Source organism: Oncorhynchus keta, chromosome 1 (assembly GCF_023373465.1).
Source record: "Oncorhynchus keta strain PuntledgeMale-10-30-2019 chromosome 1, Oket_V2, whole genome shotgun sequence".
Lineage (NCBI taxonomy): Eukaryota > Metazoa > Chordata > Actinopteri > Salmoniformes > Salmonidae > Oncorhynchus > Oncorhynchus keta.
In genome coordinates, this window is record NC_068421.1 from 53,129,064 (window position 1) to 53,148,092 (window position 19,029).

Here is a 19,029-nt window from a genome sequence, read left to right on the forward strand (position 1 = left end):
GGGAGGGAGGGAAGAAGAGAGGGGGGGGAGGGAGGAAGAAGAGAGGGGAGGGGAGGGAAGGAAGGGGGAGAGAGAGGAAGGGAGGGGGGAAGGAGGGAAGGAGAGGGGGGACGAAGGAGGGAAGTAGAGGGGGAGTGAGGGAAGGAGAGAGAGGGGGAGGGAGGGAGCAATGAGCAGAGGTAGGGTAGGAAAGAGGGGGGAATGAGGTAGGGAAGGACAGCTGGAGGAATGAGGAGAGGTAAGGAAGGAGTGAGCGAGGGATGGACGAATGGAGGGAGAGAATAAGCAAGTATAGGCTCCTGCGATGGAAAGAGGGGGTGAAGAAAGATTGGAATTGCTATTGTGCTCATTCTGTCAGAAGTTTTAGAAGTGGGGTCTGAAGAGTTTGGTAGGTGTTTATTGAAATGGAAGTTCTTTGGGTCATTTCAAAGAACGACACATGGCGTAATTAGTGGTGTTAATGTCTTTTATTTCAATGCCGTTGCATTGTTTTGACGAGGGCCATTGAGCACGACTGTCAAAGCCTCTGTCTGATTAGTTTGGAGAAAAAATATCTGTTCCCTTTGCATTTTCATGGAAACCAAGAGACGATCATCGACACCTATGATGATCTGCGTTTTCCAATTAGTTAGGTTTCCCTCCATGCAGCAGCTACATGTTCTACTTCTGTGTGTTTCCTGTGTGTATGCGCGCAAACACATGCTTGTGTGTTTGATTGTATGTGTATCATCCAGTATTAACCTAAAAATTGGAAACGTTTTTTCCAATAATTCAACCCATTGAATGCGTTTCCCAACCCATCTGCGGCAGTGTTTCCCTCCCATCTGCGGCAGTGTTTCCCTCCCATCTGCGGCAGTGTTTCCCTCCCCTCTGCGGCAGTGTTTCCCCTCCCTCTGCGGCAGTGTTTCCCTCCCTATCTGCGGCAGTGTTTCCCTCCTATCTGCGGCAGTGTGTTTCCCCCCCTATCTGCGGCAGTGCGTTTCCCCTCCCTATCTGCGGCAGTGCGTTTCCCCTCCCCTATCTGCAGTGCAGTTCCCCTCCCCTATCTGCGGCAGTGCGTTTCCCCCCTATCTGCGGCAGTGCGTTTCCTCCCTATCTGCGGCAGTGCGTTTCCCTCCGTATCTGCGGCAGTGCGTTTCCCCCCCCTATCTGCGGTAGTGCGTTTCCCTCCCCTATCTGTGGCAGTGCGTTTCCTCTTCCCTTTCTGCGGCAGTGCGTTTCCCCACCCTATCTGCGGCAGTTCGTTTCCCCCACCCTATCTGCGGCAGGGCCTTTCCCCCCCTATCTGCGGCATTGCGTTTCCACCCCCTATCTGCGGCAGTGCGTTTCCCCTTCCTATCTGTGGCAGTGCGTTTCCCCTCCTATCTGCGGCAGTGCGTTTCCCCTCTCCTATCTGCGGCAGTGCGTTTTCCCCTCCTATCTGCGGTAGTGCGTATCCCCCCGCTATCTGCGGCAGTGCGTTTCCCACTCCTATCTGCGGCAGTGCGTTTCCCCACCCTATCTGCGGCAGTGCGTTTCCCCGTCCTATCTGCGGCAGTGCGTTTCCCCGTCCTATCTGCGGCAGTGCGTTTCCCCGTCCTATCTGCGGCAGTGCGTTTCCCCGTCCTATCTGCGGCAGTGCGTTTCCCCGCCCTATCTGCGGCAGTGCGTTTCCCCTCCGTCCTATCTGCGGCAGTGCGTTTCCCTCCCTATCTGCGGCAGTGCGTTTCCCCACCCTATCTGCGGCAGTGCGTTTCCCCGTCCTATCTGCGGCAGTGCGTTTCCCCTTCCTATCTGCGGCAGTGCGTTTCCCCCTTCCTATCTGCGGCAGTGCGTTTCCCCGTCCTATCTGCGGCAGTGCGTTTCCCCTTCCTATCTGCGGCAGTGCGTTTCCCCTCCCCTATCTGCGGCAGTGCGTTTCCCCCTCCCCTATCTGCGGCAGTGCGTTTCCCCGCCCCTATCTGCGGCAGTGCGTTTCCCCGCCCTATCTGCGGCAGTGCGTTTCCCCCTCTATCTGCGGCAGTGCGTTTCCCCCCCCTATCTGCGGCAGTGCGTTTCCCCCTCCCTATCTGCGGCAGTGCGTTTCCCTCTCTATCTGCGGCAGTGCGTCTCCCCGTCCTATCTGCGGCAGTGCGTCTCCCACCCCTATCTGCGGCAGTGCGTTTCCCCTACCCTATCTGCGGCAGTGCGTTTCCCCTACCCTATCTGCGGCAGTGCGTTTCCCCTCCCCTAGTAGCCAGCCAGCCTCGCGTCACCCGACTCTCTGGCCATTGTTTCCCTGTGAGAAGCCTAGCCAAGGGGATCATGTGTCCCAGGGCCCGAGATAGCCCCCAGCCATGGAATACCCAACTAATGTCATTAGGAGACTGAACAATCAGGTTATGAAGGCCTGCAGGAGGGAGAGAGGGATGGAGAAAAAGAGGAAGAGAAAGTGAACATTCAGTGGCCGCCTCCCTAAGGAGTCGACTTCGAGTTTTAGCGTCGTTTAATCAGACAACAAGTGGCCACTTTGGAGAAGTGTGGTAACAGCCTCCCCAGGGGGTAGAGCGAGGGAGAGAGAGAGAGAGAGAGAGAGAGAGAGTGTGTGTGTGTGTGTCTAGACTTTTGTGACTAGTAAAGAGGGAACATTCACTGCAGCACTTTGAGCACAATGTTAATGAGTAGCACACGTGTACCTGTATGTGTGGGCAACTGAACATGCATGTGTGTGTAAGTGGTTACGTCAATCATAATGTGACAGCAGTGGCTGCACAGATTGGGTGCGTGCATGTGTAATATTCCCCTTGTTTGAACTTGGCTGGTAGGTTTCACGACCCGATGCTTGTATAGAGATCATATGAGGCTTGCCAAGTCAATCCCTCGGGCACTGTTTACTACAGTATATTGTGTCTGTGTCCTTTGGCGTTTTAAACATAACACTTCATTTGAGCGCAACGTTTTTTGTCTCTGCGCGTGTGTGAAGTTGGGCCTACGTGTGTTTCACATGAACTCCGTGCTCCACAACATGTGCTCACACGCACCTGAAACGGGGGATACACGTGGTTGTGTGTCCACCCGCCTTCACGCACAATTCACATGCGTTCTGACTCGATAATTTTAAGGTAGCACCTCTACTCCAGTTTGAGCACGTAACCCACTTTCTCACAATTCGCTTGTGTGCCAGCTACTGCTCACATCAGGGCGGACGACCAAGTCGGCTTCGGTTTGGCCACGTCTGGGACTGTGCAATGAGCAAAACAGACGAGTACAGGACAAGATGAACGGAGCCCGCCCTGTGTCCCAAGTGGTGCCCTATTCCCTGTATTGTGCACTACGTGTCACCAGAGCCCTGACCAAAGGCAGTGCACTCTACAGGGAACAGGGTTACGTTTGAGACGCGACCCGTGTTTTTCAGGAACTCATTTCACACCTAATGACACCCAGCACAGAAAGGAGGTCACTGAAGTATAGGGAAAGGCACCAGACCATGATCTCCACTGCTCTATCTCCACAATTATACCAAATGCTTGTGTGTGTGCGTTTGAGAGAGCCTCCATCTATCTAGCCACCGAAGCCCACTCCTCCTGGAGCTGGACCAGGGAGGTGGATTGTTATTGCAGATTGCCTTTTGAAGTAGGTGTTTGTCATTGAATGTGTTGGTCAGTTTGAACTATATTAGCTGATTGGTGTTTGGATGCGCATTAGGTTGTGATTGAGATCTAGTTTGGTTTTTATGGGGGGGGTGCAAACTCTCCCAATTCAGCATCCAGTGTCTTCGATTAAATGTATTAGAATATTTTCAAGTAACCAATTGATTCCCCCCTGAAATGATGTGTTTGTGACATACTGTGCTTGCAGGCGTGTGTGTACTGTCTTTTTGTGTGTGTCGTGTTTACATGTTTACATACACATTTCTATGTTGGTTTCTGTTCCCATATGCCTGCCTACTGTATGTGTGTATAAGGGAGAATTTACATATTTCTGCGTTTCGTCTCTAGTGTCTCCCTACCGCAGCCCAAGACTTCATTGAAGTAGCGTAGCTATGGCAACGTGGAGCCACACTGCAAGGGAAGAGGTTTATGTGAAGTTTAAAAATAGGGAGTAATTAATATGGGTATTTGTGCCGCTCAGAAATAGCTGTGTTATTCATTCATGTATGCATATTTGGAGGATGTTTGACTGCTATGCGCAAATAAATAGAACTCCGACCAAGTTACAGTGGAGTGTAGAGAGTGGTCCACATAATGGCAATTTAAATGACACTATTATGGCAATAAAGAAGAATTACCACTTGCCATTTTAGAACACATCATAAGGGTTGTGGATGTTGACTAGTCCCATCAGAGCCAGTCTCTTCCTGAACTTTGTCCCCGACACACCCTCTACAGGTTGAGTACACTCACAGGAAATTGTGTTGTACAAACACTTCTATGGAAACAATACCTATCTACACAAACCCTTCTAGAGAAACGATACGTATGCTATATATGTGCAAAAGTATATGGACAATCCTTTAAGTTAGTGGATTCAGATTTCAGCCACACCCGTTGCTGATGGGTGTATAAAGTCGAGCACGCAGCCATGCAATCTCCATAGACAAACATTGGCAGTAGAATGGCGTGGCTCAAGAGCTCACAAGCTCCCCGAATGGGACCCGCAGAGTGCTAAAGTGCATAAAAATGGTTTGTCCTCGGTTGCAACACTCACTACCGAGTTCCAAACTGCCTCTGGAAGCAACGTCAGCACAATAACTGTTTGTTGGGAGCTTCATGAAATGGGTTTTCATGGCCAAGCAGCCACACACAAGCCTAAGATCACCACGCGCAATGCCAAGCATTGGCTGGAGTTGTGTGAAGCTCTCCGCCATTGGACTCTGGAGCAGTAGAAACGCATTCTCTGAAGTAATGAATCACGCTTCACCATCTGGCAGTCCGACGGACAAATGCCAGGGGAACGCTACCTGCCACAATGCATAGTGCCAACTGTAATGTTTGGTGGAGGAGGACTAATGATCTGGGGTGGTTTTTCATGGTTTGGACTAGGCCCCTTAGTTCCAGTGAAGGGAAATCTTAACGCAATAGCATACAACATTCTAGACGATTCTGTGCTTCCAACTTTGTGGCAAAAGTTTGGGGAATGCCCTTTCCTGTTTCAACATGACAATGCCCCTGTGCACAAAGCGAGGTCCATATAGAAATGGTTTGTCAAGATCGGTGTGGAAGAACACCTTTTGGATGAATTGGAACGCCGACTGCGGGCCAGGCCTAATCCCCCAATATCAGTACCCGACCTCACTTAATGCTCTTATGGCTGAATGGAAGCAAGTCCCCGCAGCAAGTCCCCGCAGCAATGTTCCAACATCTAGTGGAAAGCCTTCCCAGAAGAGTGGAGGATGTTATAGCAGCAAAGGGGGACAAACTCCATATTAATACCCATAAGTTTGTAACGGGATGTTAGACGAGCAGGTGTCCACCTACCTTTGGTCATGTAGTGTTTCTCTCCTACACTACTGCTCAGTCTGTTAGGAAGTGAAACAAAATGGCAATGGCTATGGATTCAATCAATTATTTTGATTTGTCTGGATCTACCGAAGGAGCCGGTAGCTATTCCCGGTGGACACAGCTACTTTATGGGCTGTATTAATGACTTCTGGATTCACGATGATCATTGGGTTGTCAACAGCTGCCCCCTGTGCAAGAAATGCTTTATCCCAAGGCCTGTACTGAGCAAAAACACTGCTGGCACAATTAGTGGAGAAATTGAAGACGGGACCCCAAGTTGCTCTTCGCAGTCACTTGAACTCTGTGCCCAGGCAGTGGTGGATGTGACTGCGAGAGGATATTTGCTGAGCTGATACGCTCTGTTGAGAGAAGACGCTCTGAGGGGGAAGGAGCTGATCAGAGCCCAAGGGGGAAAAAAAATATTTTAAAGCTGCGTTTTAAAGCTGCGTTTTATTCGGGCTGCAGTGCGACTGAAGTAGTAGGTGGTTGGGCTGAGGAGGAGAGATGTTGAGCTGGAACAGCTCTCATACACAGGGGGTAACATCAATCTCCTCCAGAATGTCCAGAATGTCCAGACTCTCTGTGTCCCTTCGGGATCTGAGGCCTTACCCAGCATCACTGTCATCCAACAAGTCTCCTTTTGAGGTTAGGAATAAAAGTGCAACTGGAGAATGTATTGGAAGGAGGGAATGGCCATGGTAACTTGAAGGGTTCAGCTCAAATTGGAGCCCAACGCAGCACATTTCCAGTACATTTCCATCTGTTTCTATCTGAGGGGGGATACAAAAGTGACTGGCCATGCAGAAAGATTTACCTACTACCATGTGCTCTGTAGATATGGTCTGTATGTAGTCGTTGACTGGGAGGTAGAGTGGAGTGGGAAAGGGCCTTGTAAATATACTGATCAAAAATATAAACACAACAGAAACCATCTCAGTGAAGTTTATCTGCGTGCTCGTCATCTTCACCAGAGTCTTGACCTGGCTGCAGTTCGCCATTGTAACCGACTTCAGTGGCCAAATGATGCAAACCTTCGATGGTCACTGGCACGCCGGAGAAGTGTGCTCTTGCTCAACACGGAAAGTCTGTGTTGCCCAGCAACAGCCCCAAAACATCACTGCTCTAGAGGAGATCTGCATGGAGGAATGGGCCAAAATACCAGCAACAGTGTGTGAAAACCTTGTGAAGACTTACAGAAAACATTTGACCTCTGTCATTGCCAACAAAGGGTATATAACAACGTATTGAGATAAACTTTTGTTATTGATCAAATACTTATTTTCCACCATAATTTGCAAATAAATTCATTAAAAATCCTACGATGTGACTTTTTTCTATTTTGTTTTTCTAATTTTTTCTGTCATAGTTGAAGTGAACCTATGATGAAAATTACAGGCCTCATCTTTTTAAGTGGGAGAACATGCACAATTGGTGGCTGACTAAATACTTTTTTGCCCCACTATGTCGTGTTGTAAGTGCTGTAAATAATGATTTAAGATTATTATACTTTGGCACAGTAGGGTCTCCTTCGGTCTTCCTTGTCGAGTGTGCTTTGAAACCTTCAACTTGTGGTGTGTGCCTGTACTGGGGCATGGCGGAGTACACTGTGTTCTCATGTTGGCTTTCACAGCCGGGTCAGAGAGGTGAACTGAGACACTGACACCAGATGCTCACACACACGCACACACACACACACACACACACTCTAATAAACCCATCCAACCTCGCAGCTTTACCCCCAGCTCACCAGAAGTGCTGTCCACCTCGCTCAATTAGCTTGCCCCCCAGACTGTCCCTCGCCAGGGAAAAGCTCAGCCCAAGCCCTGATGGGGAGGAAAGAAAGAACACAATCCATGTCCTCCGGTATAAACACAAATATAGAAATGTCAGGAGCTGGGGGATGCACTTTATCCTGTACCCTGTACCAACAGGCTGGCCCCACTCCTATCCTGCTCCAGCACCCTGCTTCACTCTGCAGAGTTGGTGCCAAGTGCACTCCACTTGGAATAAGCCTACAGTCCCGGACAAATTAGAATGCATCGCCACTCATTGGCCATTAAAACCACAATGACAACACTGCAACAGATGAGTTTGCAATCTGTCAAGACGGCCAGCTGTTGTACCCCCTGAGGGACGCCCCCCAAAAAAAAAAAGAATCCTTGCCTCGACAAAAGGACAAAGGTCGCCGAGGGACTTGATTTTTAATTAACTGACTGCCATTGTCTGAATATTAGCGGAATATATTACGGTGGCCTGGGGATGACAAATGAGACATGGTGGTGATCCAGGTGTCAGGAGCGATGTTACGTGTTAGCGCGTGGTTTATAGCGGCTGGGGCACTCCAAGCAGTGAAGAAAGCTCTCTCTCTCTCTCGCGCGCAATGCTAGTATTGACTAAGTTCGAAGCGGTTGCGTGTGTGAGGTCTTTTGACGCGCTGTGTGTTTTCTCCCCACGACACACTTAATAACAAGCCGTCAGCATGATCACACGCAGCGCCACACATGCATAATGCATAAACGAAATGAATCTGTCTACACTGGCAAGGCTTAAAAGGCACCCGACCCCACCTCTCCTTCCTTCCCTCCCTCCCCTCTTCCTCTTCTCTCACCCACCTCCATCCCCCTCTCTCACCTTTTTATTTGGTTGCTCTTCCTCAAGGTTGGACTGTGTGATCAGGCTAAGAATGCAGCTGTTTTTACATTTCAATTATGGGCTGCTTTGAAGTGCTAGATTTCACCCAGGGGAGAAATGGGCCAGATAATATCCCTTGTCAATCATCTGGCTCTACTCTTCTCTCTCAGCCTCCGTCTCTCTCACCCTGCCTGCCCTGAGCACAGCGGCAGCCTCCCTCCGTCTCTCTATGCTGCAGGTCTCCTCCAGAGGTTTGGCCAGAGGTAAATGCCTACCATAGTATTCAGTATCACATTGTCCTTGGATATTTTCCATTTGACAGTGTGATTAACCGTAACTGTATTGCCAGCCTTTAAAGCGGGGAAAGAAAATGGGACACCTTTGTTTTACACCGTTGACGCACAACCCCTAAAGGGACAGTTGATGATCTGAAAATAGGGGAGTGAATAAGGGAGAATGAGAGAACATAGATACACACTTAACGTGATCGAACGTTTTAACTCGTCGTCGTGCCATCTCATTGGGACGGTAATAAGCATGACGGTACCTCATGACTTCCCACAACCAGTTATGGATCAATGTCTGCTTTATATCCAGCCCCTCCGTCACGACCATGACCGAGAAGTGTCCTCTCCTTGGAAGGGTGCCGAGGTTTAGTCCTCAGACAGACATGCTCTCTGACACGGCGTGCTGCCTGTTCATCTGAGCCGCTGCACTACACCGCCCTCGCTCTCTCCCCTCGGGGGGGAGGGAGATGAGCGCTTTGGCATCTCCAGTGATCTGGGTCACGGCGCGGCAGGGTGGCCTGCTGGTGACGGCGCTGATCCCCTCAGCCTGGGATGAAGATGGGTGAAGGCATGCCCCGTCTTTCTGCCTCAGTCACACACGTCGACCAGGCTCCAAGAGACTCCCGGGCAATGTTCCATCCCATGCACCGTTAGGCTACAACGCTACTGAGAACTTTCTGGAAAGTTCTAGAAACGAGCTTAGTTAAATGGAACATGCGTTGGGCGGAGAAGACCTTACCCCGCACACATCAGCGGTCTGTCCGGCCATTTCGTTCCAAAGTGTTTACCGATGCGCAGGGCAAGCTAGTCACGCTTGCTCATTGAAACTTGTGCACGGGTCTGATAACCAGACCCACACTAACCAGGTGACATCCTAGGAACTAATGGATTAATTCTCGCTGCGTCTAATGTGCAATGCATTAGGGGGAGCTGTCTCATATGCACAATGCAGCTAGCTGTCTGGCTTACTGTTGCTCTCTCTCAGAGTCTCTAGGCAGGAGGCTAGCAGCGCTTGTCAGCCGGGATCTCTTGCCACGCTGATTGGACTGGCTGTCACGTCGGGCTTAATGGGCTCTGACGGCTTGCTCTCCTATCTGAGCCTCCACACACATCCCAGCAGTCCCGGCTCTTGGGGTTTAGAGGCATCGCTGCCTCCCAGCAGTGGACCTGAAACCCTTATTACATAAACATTGTTTATGTAATAAGGGCTCGACCCAGGTTTTGACTGCTATGCTTGGAAGTACGCTTTACTGAACGAGGTCCTGTGTGGCCATATGTAAGCATGTCCATGGTTAAGCGATTCTCGTTGCCTTCTCCACTGACGCGAACATATTTACTCTCTGATGAGTAACCTTTTTCATAGTTTGACAAATTTGACATATTTGCATAAAACCCATCCCGACCAACTCATATGGGCCTTTCTATGACGTTGATTTCCATTCCCTCTGGAACCCTCAACCGTTGCACATTTTTGTTGTTGTATTTCAGTACTATCATATCTTGGCTCAATAGAACGTCATCGTGCAACGACCGGAACGTTTATCAAGATTGGGCTTTAAACTAGACAGGAGGATAGCAACACAGACAGTCCCATATGTGGCATAATTATCCCCAACCACAATAGCCTGTGTGGAACCTTCCAGCAGTGCTCGAAGTGATCCCCCGGTGTGCCACAGAGGTGAGCCGGCCTCAGATCAATGGGCTTGAAGGTCATCGGTTTTATCTTTCTCTTGTGACCGGGGGAAATCTGACAGGGGCCAGCGGTGGCTTGTTAACCGGGTCTCGGCCAGCCAAACAGCAGGGCTTGAGCCGTCAACCCATAGAGCAAACTGAGAGGGCTAGCATCGGATTAGCCGTAGCAATTGCGCCAGTGGGAAAAAAACAGTGTCTTCTGTTTGCACGAGGCAGGTTTCTTTCACAGATGTTTGTCACTAAATGACCATTTAGAGCCCCCCTGCTCCCTGAGCTTATTTATGAAGCCTGTTTGTCAGGAACCATGGGGTTTACGATGCTGCGCACAGATGAGATTAATTTTCATACACACAGAAGGAGAGAAGAGGAGTAATTGAGTAAGCGATGGACTAAAAGAGAGCACTGGAGAGATGGTGGGGGGCAGATCAAGGTCTCAGTCGTTGTATAATTAACTAGTGACTGCGCCAGGATCGCAGCTTCGATTACTGTCCTTCCCAGACACACAACACAACCCAGCCATCCTCAGGGCAGCATTTGGCTCGTATTTATTTAACGCATCTTAATCGTGTTTTAGTTGAGCATAATTCCCTGCCTTTATCTTGCTGCGAACACATTGTTCACACACTATAATATCAGCATCGCCTTTTTACTGGTGCTAACCTCAATTTACCCTGCTGCTGTAGTACCCAATTCCCCGGCGCATCTGGCCTGAGGCGCTAGCGGCACTTGAGGTTTGCACCCGACTGACTTACCACCGGCTCTGGTTACTGAGTGAGCTTGTCGGGGAATGAGGCGATGGGGTGTGGAGGTGTTAGCTGCGAGGCAGAGGGCGGTGCTTGACTTGGCAAAATCAGCACTTTTTATTTCGGGGTGGTAAATGGGTTACCTGCCTGTGTTGCTCAGTGAGGCTGAGTAATGCCTTGTCTTGCCAACAGGCCCCCGAGCTGCAATTAGAAGAGCTCTTCGTCTCTCTCTTTCTCTTTTTTTTGTTTCTGTCTCCTTTTCTGTCACTGTCTACCCCCCACTCCAGACAGTTACTCCAAAGGGACTGGCAAGACAGCATGAGTCTCACTCCCTCTCTCTCTCACACACACACACACACACACACACACACACACACACACACACACACACACACACACACACACACCACTCTGATCTTATCCTGCCTCCGTTAATGATTTTTAAATTCCTGCATATTTATTTTGTCATGTAGCGTAACATGGTTCGTTGGGCTTCTGACCTTGTGTGAAACTGTTATGACGAGTGGGTGGAAGGGGGTGTTAGTGTGTGTGTGTCTGTGTCTCGAGAAACCTGAATGTTCTCTTTATGATAAGATTGTGTGGGGGAGGGGTTGTCTTTGAGCCCCTGGTAAATCTAGGTCACCCATAGTGCCACAAAGTGTTCCTACCATAACCATCCAGTACAGTATCCAGTGCGAGTATGACTGAAGCGGATCGGTAGCACCACCACCTGCATTCTACTGTACCTTTCCGCCGACCCACGGATCATTTAGACAAAGGCCCGACTCCAAGCCCTTTGAATCGACTGATGAAATAAGTCCTGCACTAAGCAGCTTCAGGAAAATGGCCCCCTCTTTTGAAGTGATGAGGAACACACACGTGCACACCAATGATGCATATAAACTCTGGATTGCTGATGCTATGTATTAGCCGGTGAGAGGCTTTGAAGCCACCGGTCGGCCATCTTGGCACTCCCCAGTAGGAGCAGTCCTCCATTGGAATGAATGGGATCCTGCAGTATTTCAAGGACAACATGACATGTATTTTAGTATTTTTGTTATAGTGGGGACAGTAATATTAGAACTTTCCAGAAATTGTATTTGAAGGAATTTTCTAAATATATGTTTTCATTTCTTATTTTTTATCTTTAGCTCACGTAATACCATTTTAAAAGTAAGCCGTTTTTATTTAACCTTTTTATTTAACTAGGCAAGTCAGTTAAGACTTGCCTAGTTCATTATATTAAGGGATCTGTAATCGAATACTAGTGGCTAAAATAAATATATACATTAATAAATGCATATTTAGAGCTTCCCAAAAATGTCAACAATGGTGAGGGAATGCCAAGATGGAGGCGTGCTGCCTTCAAAACATTGGCCCCCTGTCAGTGGTCTAGTGTGCGTGTATAAATCCTTGGTGCACACACTCGTGCATGCTCTCATGTGAGCGTGCACATACACATACATAATATATGCCCACACATCTCACATGTATATTGTACGCAGGCAAGCACGCATTGCCAATTTAATTTGACCAATGCACAAGTGTGCACGCACCCGAATCCAGCCTCACCACATCCTGACGGCTATCCCTTTTATCGCTCCCTTTCTTCGAGTGCAGGGATGACGAGCCAGTGGCACGGATTCAGAGACACCAAGGACTTTGTATCGGGGGGGGGGGGTAGCTCATCTGAAGAGTGACTCAGAGAGAGGAGACCTACTGTAGCCTTATTTACTGCCATTAGTTGACTAATGGCGCTTTTAATTTGTAGTGACATGCGCCGTTAATTTAATCAAACTGTTTACAACTGGCCCTGTCAACGAGATTCCTCCAGACCCAGATTGATGTTGTCATGGTGCTGCACTTTGTTTAATTATTGGACTGCTTAAATAGTGGCGTGGGAGGGTGGGTTGTTGAGCGACAGAGTGCTTGTATGTTTCATGTGCATGCGAGTACATGTGCATGCTAATATCTACGCTATTATTACGCTCATATTATTATCATCTCTTTGGTGTTTGCGCTTGTAATGAAAGCATATCAAATGTTTAGTTCCAACCTACCCATAATGCATTGTCATACCTCCCCCTCCTCGTGTCCAATCTCGTTAAAGCGTTACAGGTTGTTGTGTGCCAGGCTGGCAGCGACAGTCAAGCCCTTCAACTGTCTGTCGTTGTTTGCTTCCTGAAATTAAATGAATCAGTTGCCCCCTAAACTGTTCTTAGCGTATTGGCCCGATATATGGAGAAAGCTACTAGCTACACACATCCAATTAGCATTAGCTGGGCAGAAACAGTTGAAACACAGCAGTGTCCTAACCCAGTACTCCTTGAGCAACACTTTACTTAAAGCCTGCAGGTATCATACAATACTTTAGAACTTGGCATAAACATGTTATAATGTATTATAAGGCTTTATTAGGCTGTATTCTGATTCTCCGTCTGGGGTTATGGGCAATATCTACCTAATGTGAGCTGAATTTAATTTTAGCCTGTGTGTTGGTGATGCCAGGCTGTGCCCAGTCCTATTGGGTTGAGACAGTTTCTCTGTTGTTTTTTCCCAAGATGAGGGGGGTGAAGACCGAATGTTCCCCTGTGGCACCGCTGCTGACAACCGTTTGACATTTGACCTTTTGGCCTGCTGTGACTCTATTGGCTCTTAAAGGCTCAATATAGTCACTGCAAATTATGGCCCAGAGTCTTATGAAATCCAACCCTGCTATGACTGGGCCTCTGAGAATTGTCTGAAATATCGTTATTTTCCCACTGGAAGAAGGAATTATTGAATTAATGTATTTAGCTGAACACTTAGTGAGACACAAAAGGAAACTCAAGGGTATGTTAATATAAAATTGTTCTTTAATCAGATCATTTGGGGAAATTGTACCTCATCCTGAAAATGCTGGAGACCGGCTTTGATTGAAAAAGACCCCAATTCCCCACTTCTAACAAAGAGCTAAAGAGAGAGGGGGAGAGGGAGATCAAGCCCAAATAAATACGCTTTCTGTTGGAGATGGAGAACGAGGGAATTGACAAAACGCGCAGTCAGCAGTGCCTTCCTCTACTTCACTTTAACTCCATTACACACAATTGAGTGTCATTTACTTCAGTGCGTTTGTTGCAGGTTGGCATTTATTGAGATGACTCATATACTGTAGGCAGCTCTGCAGAGTGGTCACTAGCTGGCACAGCCACGAAGTCATGAAATCTGATTTTAAACCTTAACCATACTGCTAACCCTAATGCCTTGCCCTAACCTTAAATGAATACCAAAAATCTCAACCCATAAAAATGAATTTGTACGATATTGACTTTGCAGCTAGCCCATCTAGCAGAAACCGCTCCGTTCTGCCTCCGGGGCAAGACTCATGACAATGAACGTCAATCTGCACATTTGTTTTGACTCGCGCGCCTCTCAAACCTGCAAAGGCTGGCCTGTCTGGCAGTCTGTCTTCTGTGGTACACAAGTGAGCTACAGAGAGGGCGAATGAGAACGACAGTGTATTTTCCTCGTTCTTTCTCGCGCACTCTGTCACACGCACGTGTATAAGCGCACAGTCCATCTCACACACACACAGGCACAGTAGTCAGAGCCGTCAGGGTGCCGGGGCCTGTTTTATCTGCAGCTCACAGTGGGTAGTGTGAAAATGCCAGGCCGCCAGTCATCCTGGAGGAAGTGCTGCGCTGCAGATTAGAAGCCCAAGCTGCAGCAGCTGAGTGGAATGGGACACCACCGGGCGACGCTCACACAGCAAACGTTCTGAAAACCATAAAATATCATTATCTCTCTCTTTCTCCTCCTTGGTCCGCTCCCTCTCTCTCGTTCTCTCTTGCTCGCTCAGGTTGTTCCTCAGAGGATGTTTTCCTTGTGCGTACTGTAGATATTTGAATAACACACGCGATATGGTTGATTTTAGATCAATTGTGTGCAATAGTCAAAGTTCCTCTCTTTGACTATGATTCTGGTTGTCTCTACTGAATGACTGGAACAGCTCGCTAGTCTGTTGAAGCTGATCTGCTTTGACACCAATGGAAGCCGTGCCTTTCTTCGTACATGTGAATGTGTGGTGCACGTGCATCTGTGTAAAGCGGTTTGTGGGGTCACACCGAGTTCTATTTCTTATGTGGTAGGTGAATGTAGCCTTAAGCGTATAAAGGCATAAAACAGTCCTTGTGTTGTGTGTTGCAGGACTCTGCCCAGGACGGTGTGATCACCAGAGACATCCACCGGACGTTCCCCGCTCACGACTACTTCAAAGACACTGATGGTGACGGGCAGGATTCCCTTTACAAGATCTGTAAGGTACGGATGGATGGCACTCTTGAAAAAAAATGTACAAAAATATTTGTTTGTGGATCTTTTCTGTGTTTTGTTGTTTTCTTAGGGTTTGGTAGTGAAGAGGAGACAGGAAAGATATGAGTATGAGTCAGGCCAGTGGGTGGGGATACCTGTTTCGATGTTTCTGTACCACTAAATCTATCCAGGATCACTCGCCAGAGCAGCTAACAGCTTACCTTGTATGTTAAACTTGGATACGAATAAATAAGTACACAGACCCAGACATGGGTTCAAATACTATTGAAAATCATTGCAAATACTTAATCTGTGCTTGATTGAGCTTGACTTGCTTAATGGACCAATAGAAAAGTCCCCAAACTGCAAACCCCATTCATCCAGCACTCCAGGCAGGCTAGATCTTACTTTCAATGTATTTGAAAGATTTCAAATACTATTTGAACCCAGGTCTGCGCAGAACTATAAATTATAAACTGAAATGTACAAGCAAACACAAACCACACAATACTGTGCACACCAAGTTGCCATAGTAAAACATATTGGGACGCACAGATGCGGTAGCGGACTTTGACTTGCTTTTAGAGTTCGGAAACAAGCTACACAAATCCAATGTATGTTTTTACGAGTCCAGAATGAAGCTATGTGTGTCCCACATATCGTTTTTCAGACAACACAGAAGCATGCTGTGGAGCAAATGTTGAGTGTCAGAAAGCCTCATCATCCTCTGTTACCATCTAGGCCAGTTGAGTGCCAGGCTCTCATTTGTATGCAAATACATGTAGATTGCCTCTTGATAAGGTTGGCTACATCCTGAAGAGACACACTTTTGTCTCCCATTTTCTTCCTAAAGTGTTTTATTTTAGGTGAGTTCAATGTACCTGTGATGTCCTTGTGAAGGATTGGGGTCAGGGCGAGTATGGAAAAAAAAGAAAAAAAAAGAGCTGCAGGCTGTTCTACAGCCCCTCCCCATGTCCCAAAAAATATAATTCATTACGATCTAAAAGGCTAAAACTGAACGTAGATCAGCACGTTTTATGAGTACAGGCCCAGGTATAGAGGAAACAACAGGGTGACAATGTGAACATTAGGTCAAATTCTCCAGCATTCTCTCATCACGTGATTGGTTGTACCCACTGTTCCTAGGCCATCATTGTATATAAGAATTTGTTCTGAACTGACTTGCCTAGTTAAATAAAATAAAAAATATTGGTCCGACTGACAAATAGGGATGTTGTCTATCACGGCCACCCCCATCCGAATGGGGACACTCCATCAAACTTTTCTCTATCCCGAGACAGCCTGGCGAGGTATAGCTCCGGGGGTGGCAGTTAAGCGTAGCGGTTAAGAGCGCTGGGCCAGTAACCGAAAGGTTGCTGGTTCGAATCCTCGAGCTTACAAGGTGAACAATCTGTTGGTGTGCCCTTGATCAAGGCTCTAAGCTATAATTGCTCCTCTAAGTCGATCTGGATAAGGTTGTCTGCTAATGACTAAAATGTAATTACACTTTCATGTGAATTCTTTGCCAAACAGAAAACCAATTGAATTGGTGAAAAGCCCATATTTCATTTTCATATTAAAAGCAATGGAGGGCGATTCAAGATACCCTTGTAAAGCTTGTTACAGCAAGCAAGATGCATGGAAATGTCGATTTCAATCTATTTTGTTAAGGTTAGCCGTTAACGCCAAGGTTAGCCGTTAACGCCAATAATTATGCCACTACATGGCATGAATGGTCATGATGACAACTGACGGCAACCCTTTATACACTACGAGCGGAGTTCGAACTTTAGATAGGTATGGTTGCTCAACTTCAATTTTCGTGAAAGGCTCCAATTGACATCAATGAATGCTTATCTCAATTCTGAATCGGGCCCTTTGATGGTACGAGTCACAAGCCAGGTAGTTACGTAAGCAGCTTTTGTATTCCATTATGTCACGCTTAGGACATGGTTATGTAGACCCCGTAGGACAGGGGGTTCGAGTGAAGTCAAATGTATGCACTAGTAGGGCAGAAGAGTCAAATAGTAGTGCACTATTTTGTAGAATAGAGTGTTATGAGATTTAACCTAAGTACATATTGTCGTCTTTCCCTACAGTAAAAGACGACAATAGATTTTAGGAGGGTGTTACGCCAACTGCTTACCGACTGCTGTTCTTTTAAGAAGACTTGTGCAGGGAGCCATCTCTCTCTCTCTCTCTCTCTCTCTCTCTCTCTCTCTCTCTGCCCTCCCCTTCTCCCTCTGTTGTTAAATCTGCCCTTTGAAAACAGGGCTTTGTGTAGCTTTCCATCTCTTGATTGGCACAGCCAGATTAAAGTCGCTCAGGCAAAGACAGTCCCGAAAGGGTTTCAGCAAGAAACGGGAGGGCCGAGGCAGTCTCCTCAGGAAATATGCTTTCTATGCTGTTCATCTCCCAACTCAACATGTACTATCAGTGTGACAGCTGGTTATACTATATAGTCTAGGCCAGAGATTTTTGAACTGGGTACTGCAGGGGGTCTGATTTTGTTTATAAAAAAAAATATATCTATTATTTATTATTATTAATATCGCTAGCTGCCACATAATACGATCTTGGATAACATTTTTATGTTGCTTTCTCTGTGTCCAGTAAGTTAGAGGTAGTTTCACGAGCCAATGCTAACTAGTGTTAGCGCAATGACTGGAAGTCTGAAGGAACAGTTGGCATGCTAGCTGTTCCTGTTCATCTGACTGGGGGGGGGGAGAAGATAAGACTTGCCAAAATCTAACTATCCTGTTAATATGGCTGAAATTACAGTCAATGGAGATAATGGTATTTTGTCTGTATATAAAACTCTTAGGTGGGCCGTCTAAATATTAATTTGAGATGGAAGAGCAGTTTCACTATCAACTTAAATGACCAAAACCAGATAGAAAGCATGCAGAAAATATATATTTAAATATATACAGTGCATTCGGAAAGTATTCAGGCCCCTTGACTTTTTCCACATTTTGTTACGTTACAGCCTTACTCTCAAAGATGAAATAAATCATGTTCCTCATCAATCTACACACAATACCCCATAATGACAAAGGGAAAACAGTTTTTTAGAAATGTTTGCAAATTGTAATTAAAAATAAAAACAAAAGTACCTTATTTACATAAGTATTCAGATCTGTTGCTATGAGACTCGAAATTGAGCTCAGGTGCCTCCTGTTTCCATTGATCTTTATTTTATTTATTAACCAGGTAGGCCAGTTGAGAACAAGTTCTCATTTACAACTGCGACCTGGCCAAGATAAAGCAAAGCAGTGCAACAAAAGCAACACAGTTACTCATGGGATAAACAATCGCACAGTCAATAACACAAAAGAAAAATCTGTATTCAGTGTGTGCAAATGAAGTAAGGAGGTAAGGCAATAAATAGGCCAATAGTGGCGAAGTAATTATAATTTAGCAATTTGCACTGGAGTGATATCATCCTTGAGATGTTTTTACAACTTGATTGGAGTCCACCTGTGGTAAATTCAATTGATTGGACATGATTTGGAATGGCACACCTGTCTATATAAGGTCCTATAGTTGACAGTGCATGTCAGAGCAAAAATCAAGCCATGGGATTGTCAAAGGGATTGTCCGTAGAACTCCAAGACAGGATTGTGACGAGCCACAGATCTGTGGAAGGGTACCAAAAAATGTCTGCAGCATTGAAGGTCCCCAAGAACACAGTGCCCTCCATTATTCTTAAATGGAAGTAGTTTGGAACCACCAAGACTCTTTCTAGAGCTGGCTGCCCAGTCAAACTGAGCAATCCTGGGGGAAGGGCCTTGCTCAGGGAGGTGACCAAGAACGCGATGCTCACTCTGACAAAGCTCCAGAGTTCCTCTGTGGAGATGGGAGAACCTTCCAGAAGGACAACCATCTCTGCAGCACTCCACCAATCAGGCCTTTATAGTGGAGTGG

At 47.0% G+C, this 19,029-nt stretch overlaps 1 protein-coding gene across 5 annotated transcripts in view; it reads left to right on the forward strand.

The window, feature by feature from the left end:
* LOC118387542 (rab GTPase-activating protein 1-like) overlaps positions 1-19,029 on the forward strand; it is a 157,256-nt gene that overhangs the window by 89,452 nt on the left and 48,775 nt on the right. For all 5 annotated transcript variants that reach the window (XM_035776007.2, XM_052527499.1, XM_052527510.1 and 2 more), the window contains one exon: positions 14,998-15,111. In XM_035776007.2, the coding sequence (XP_035631900.2) occupies positions 14,998-15,111 (114 nt within the window). The remainder of the gene's footprint in view (positions 1-14,997; positions 15,112-19,029) is intronic.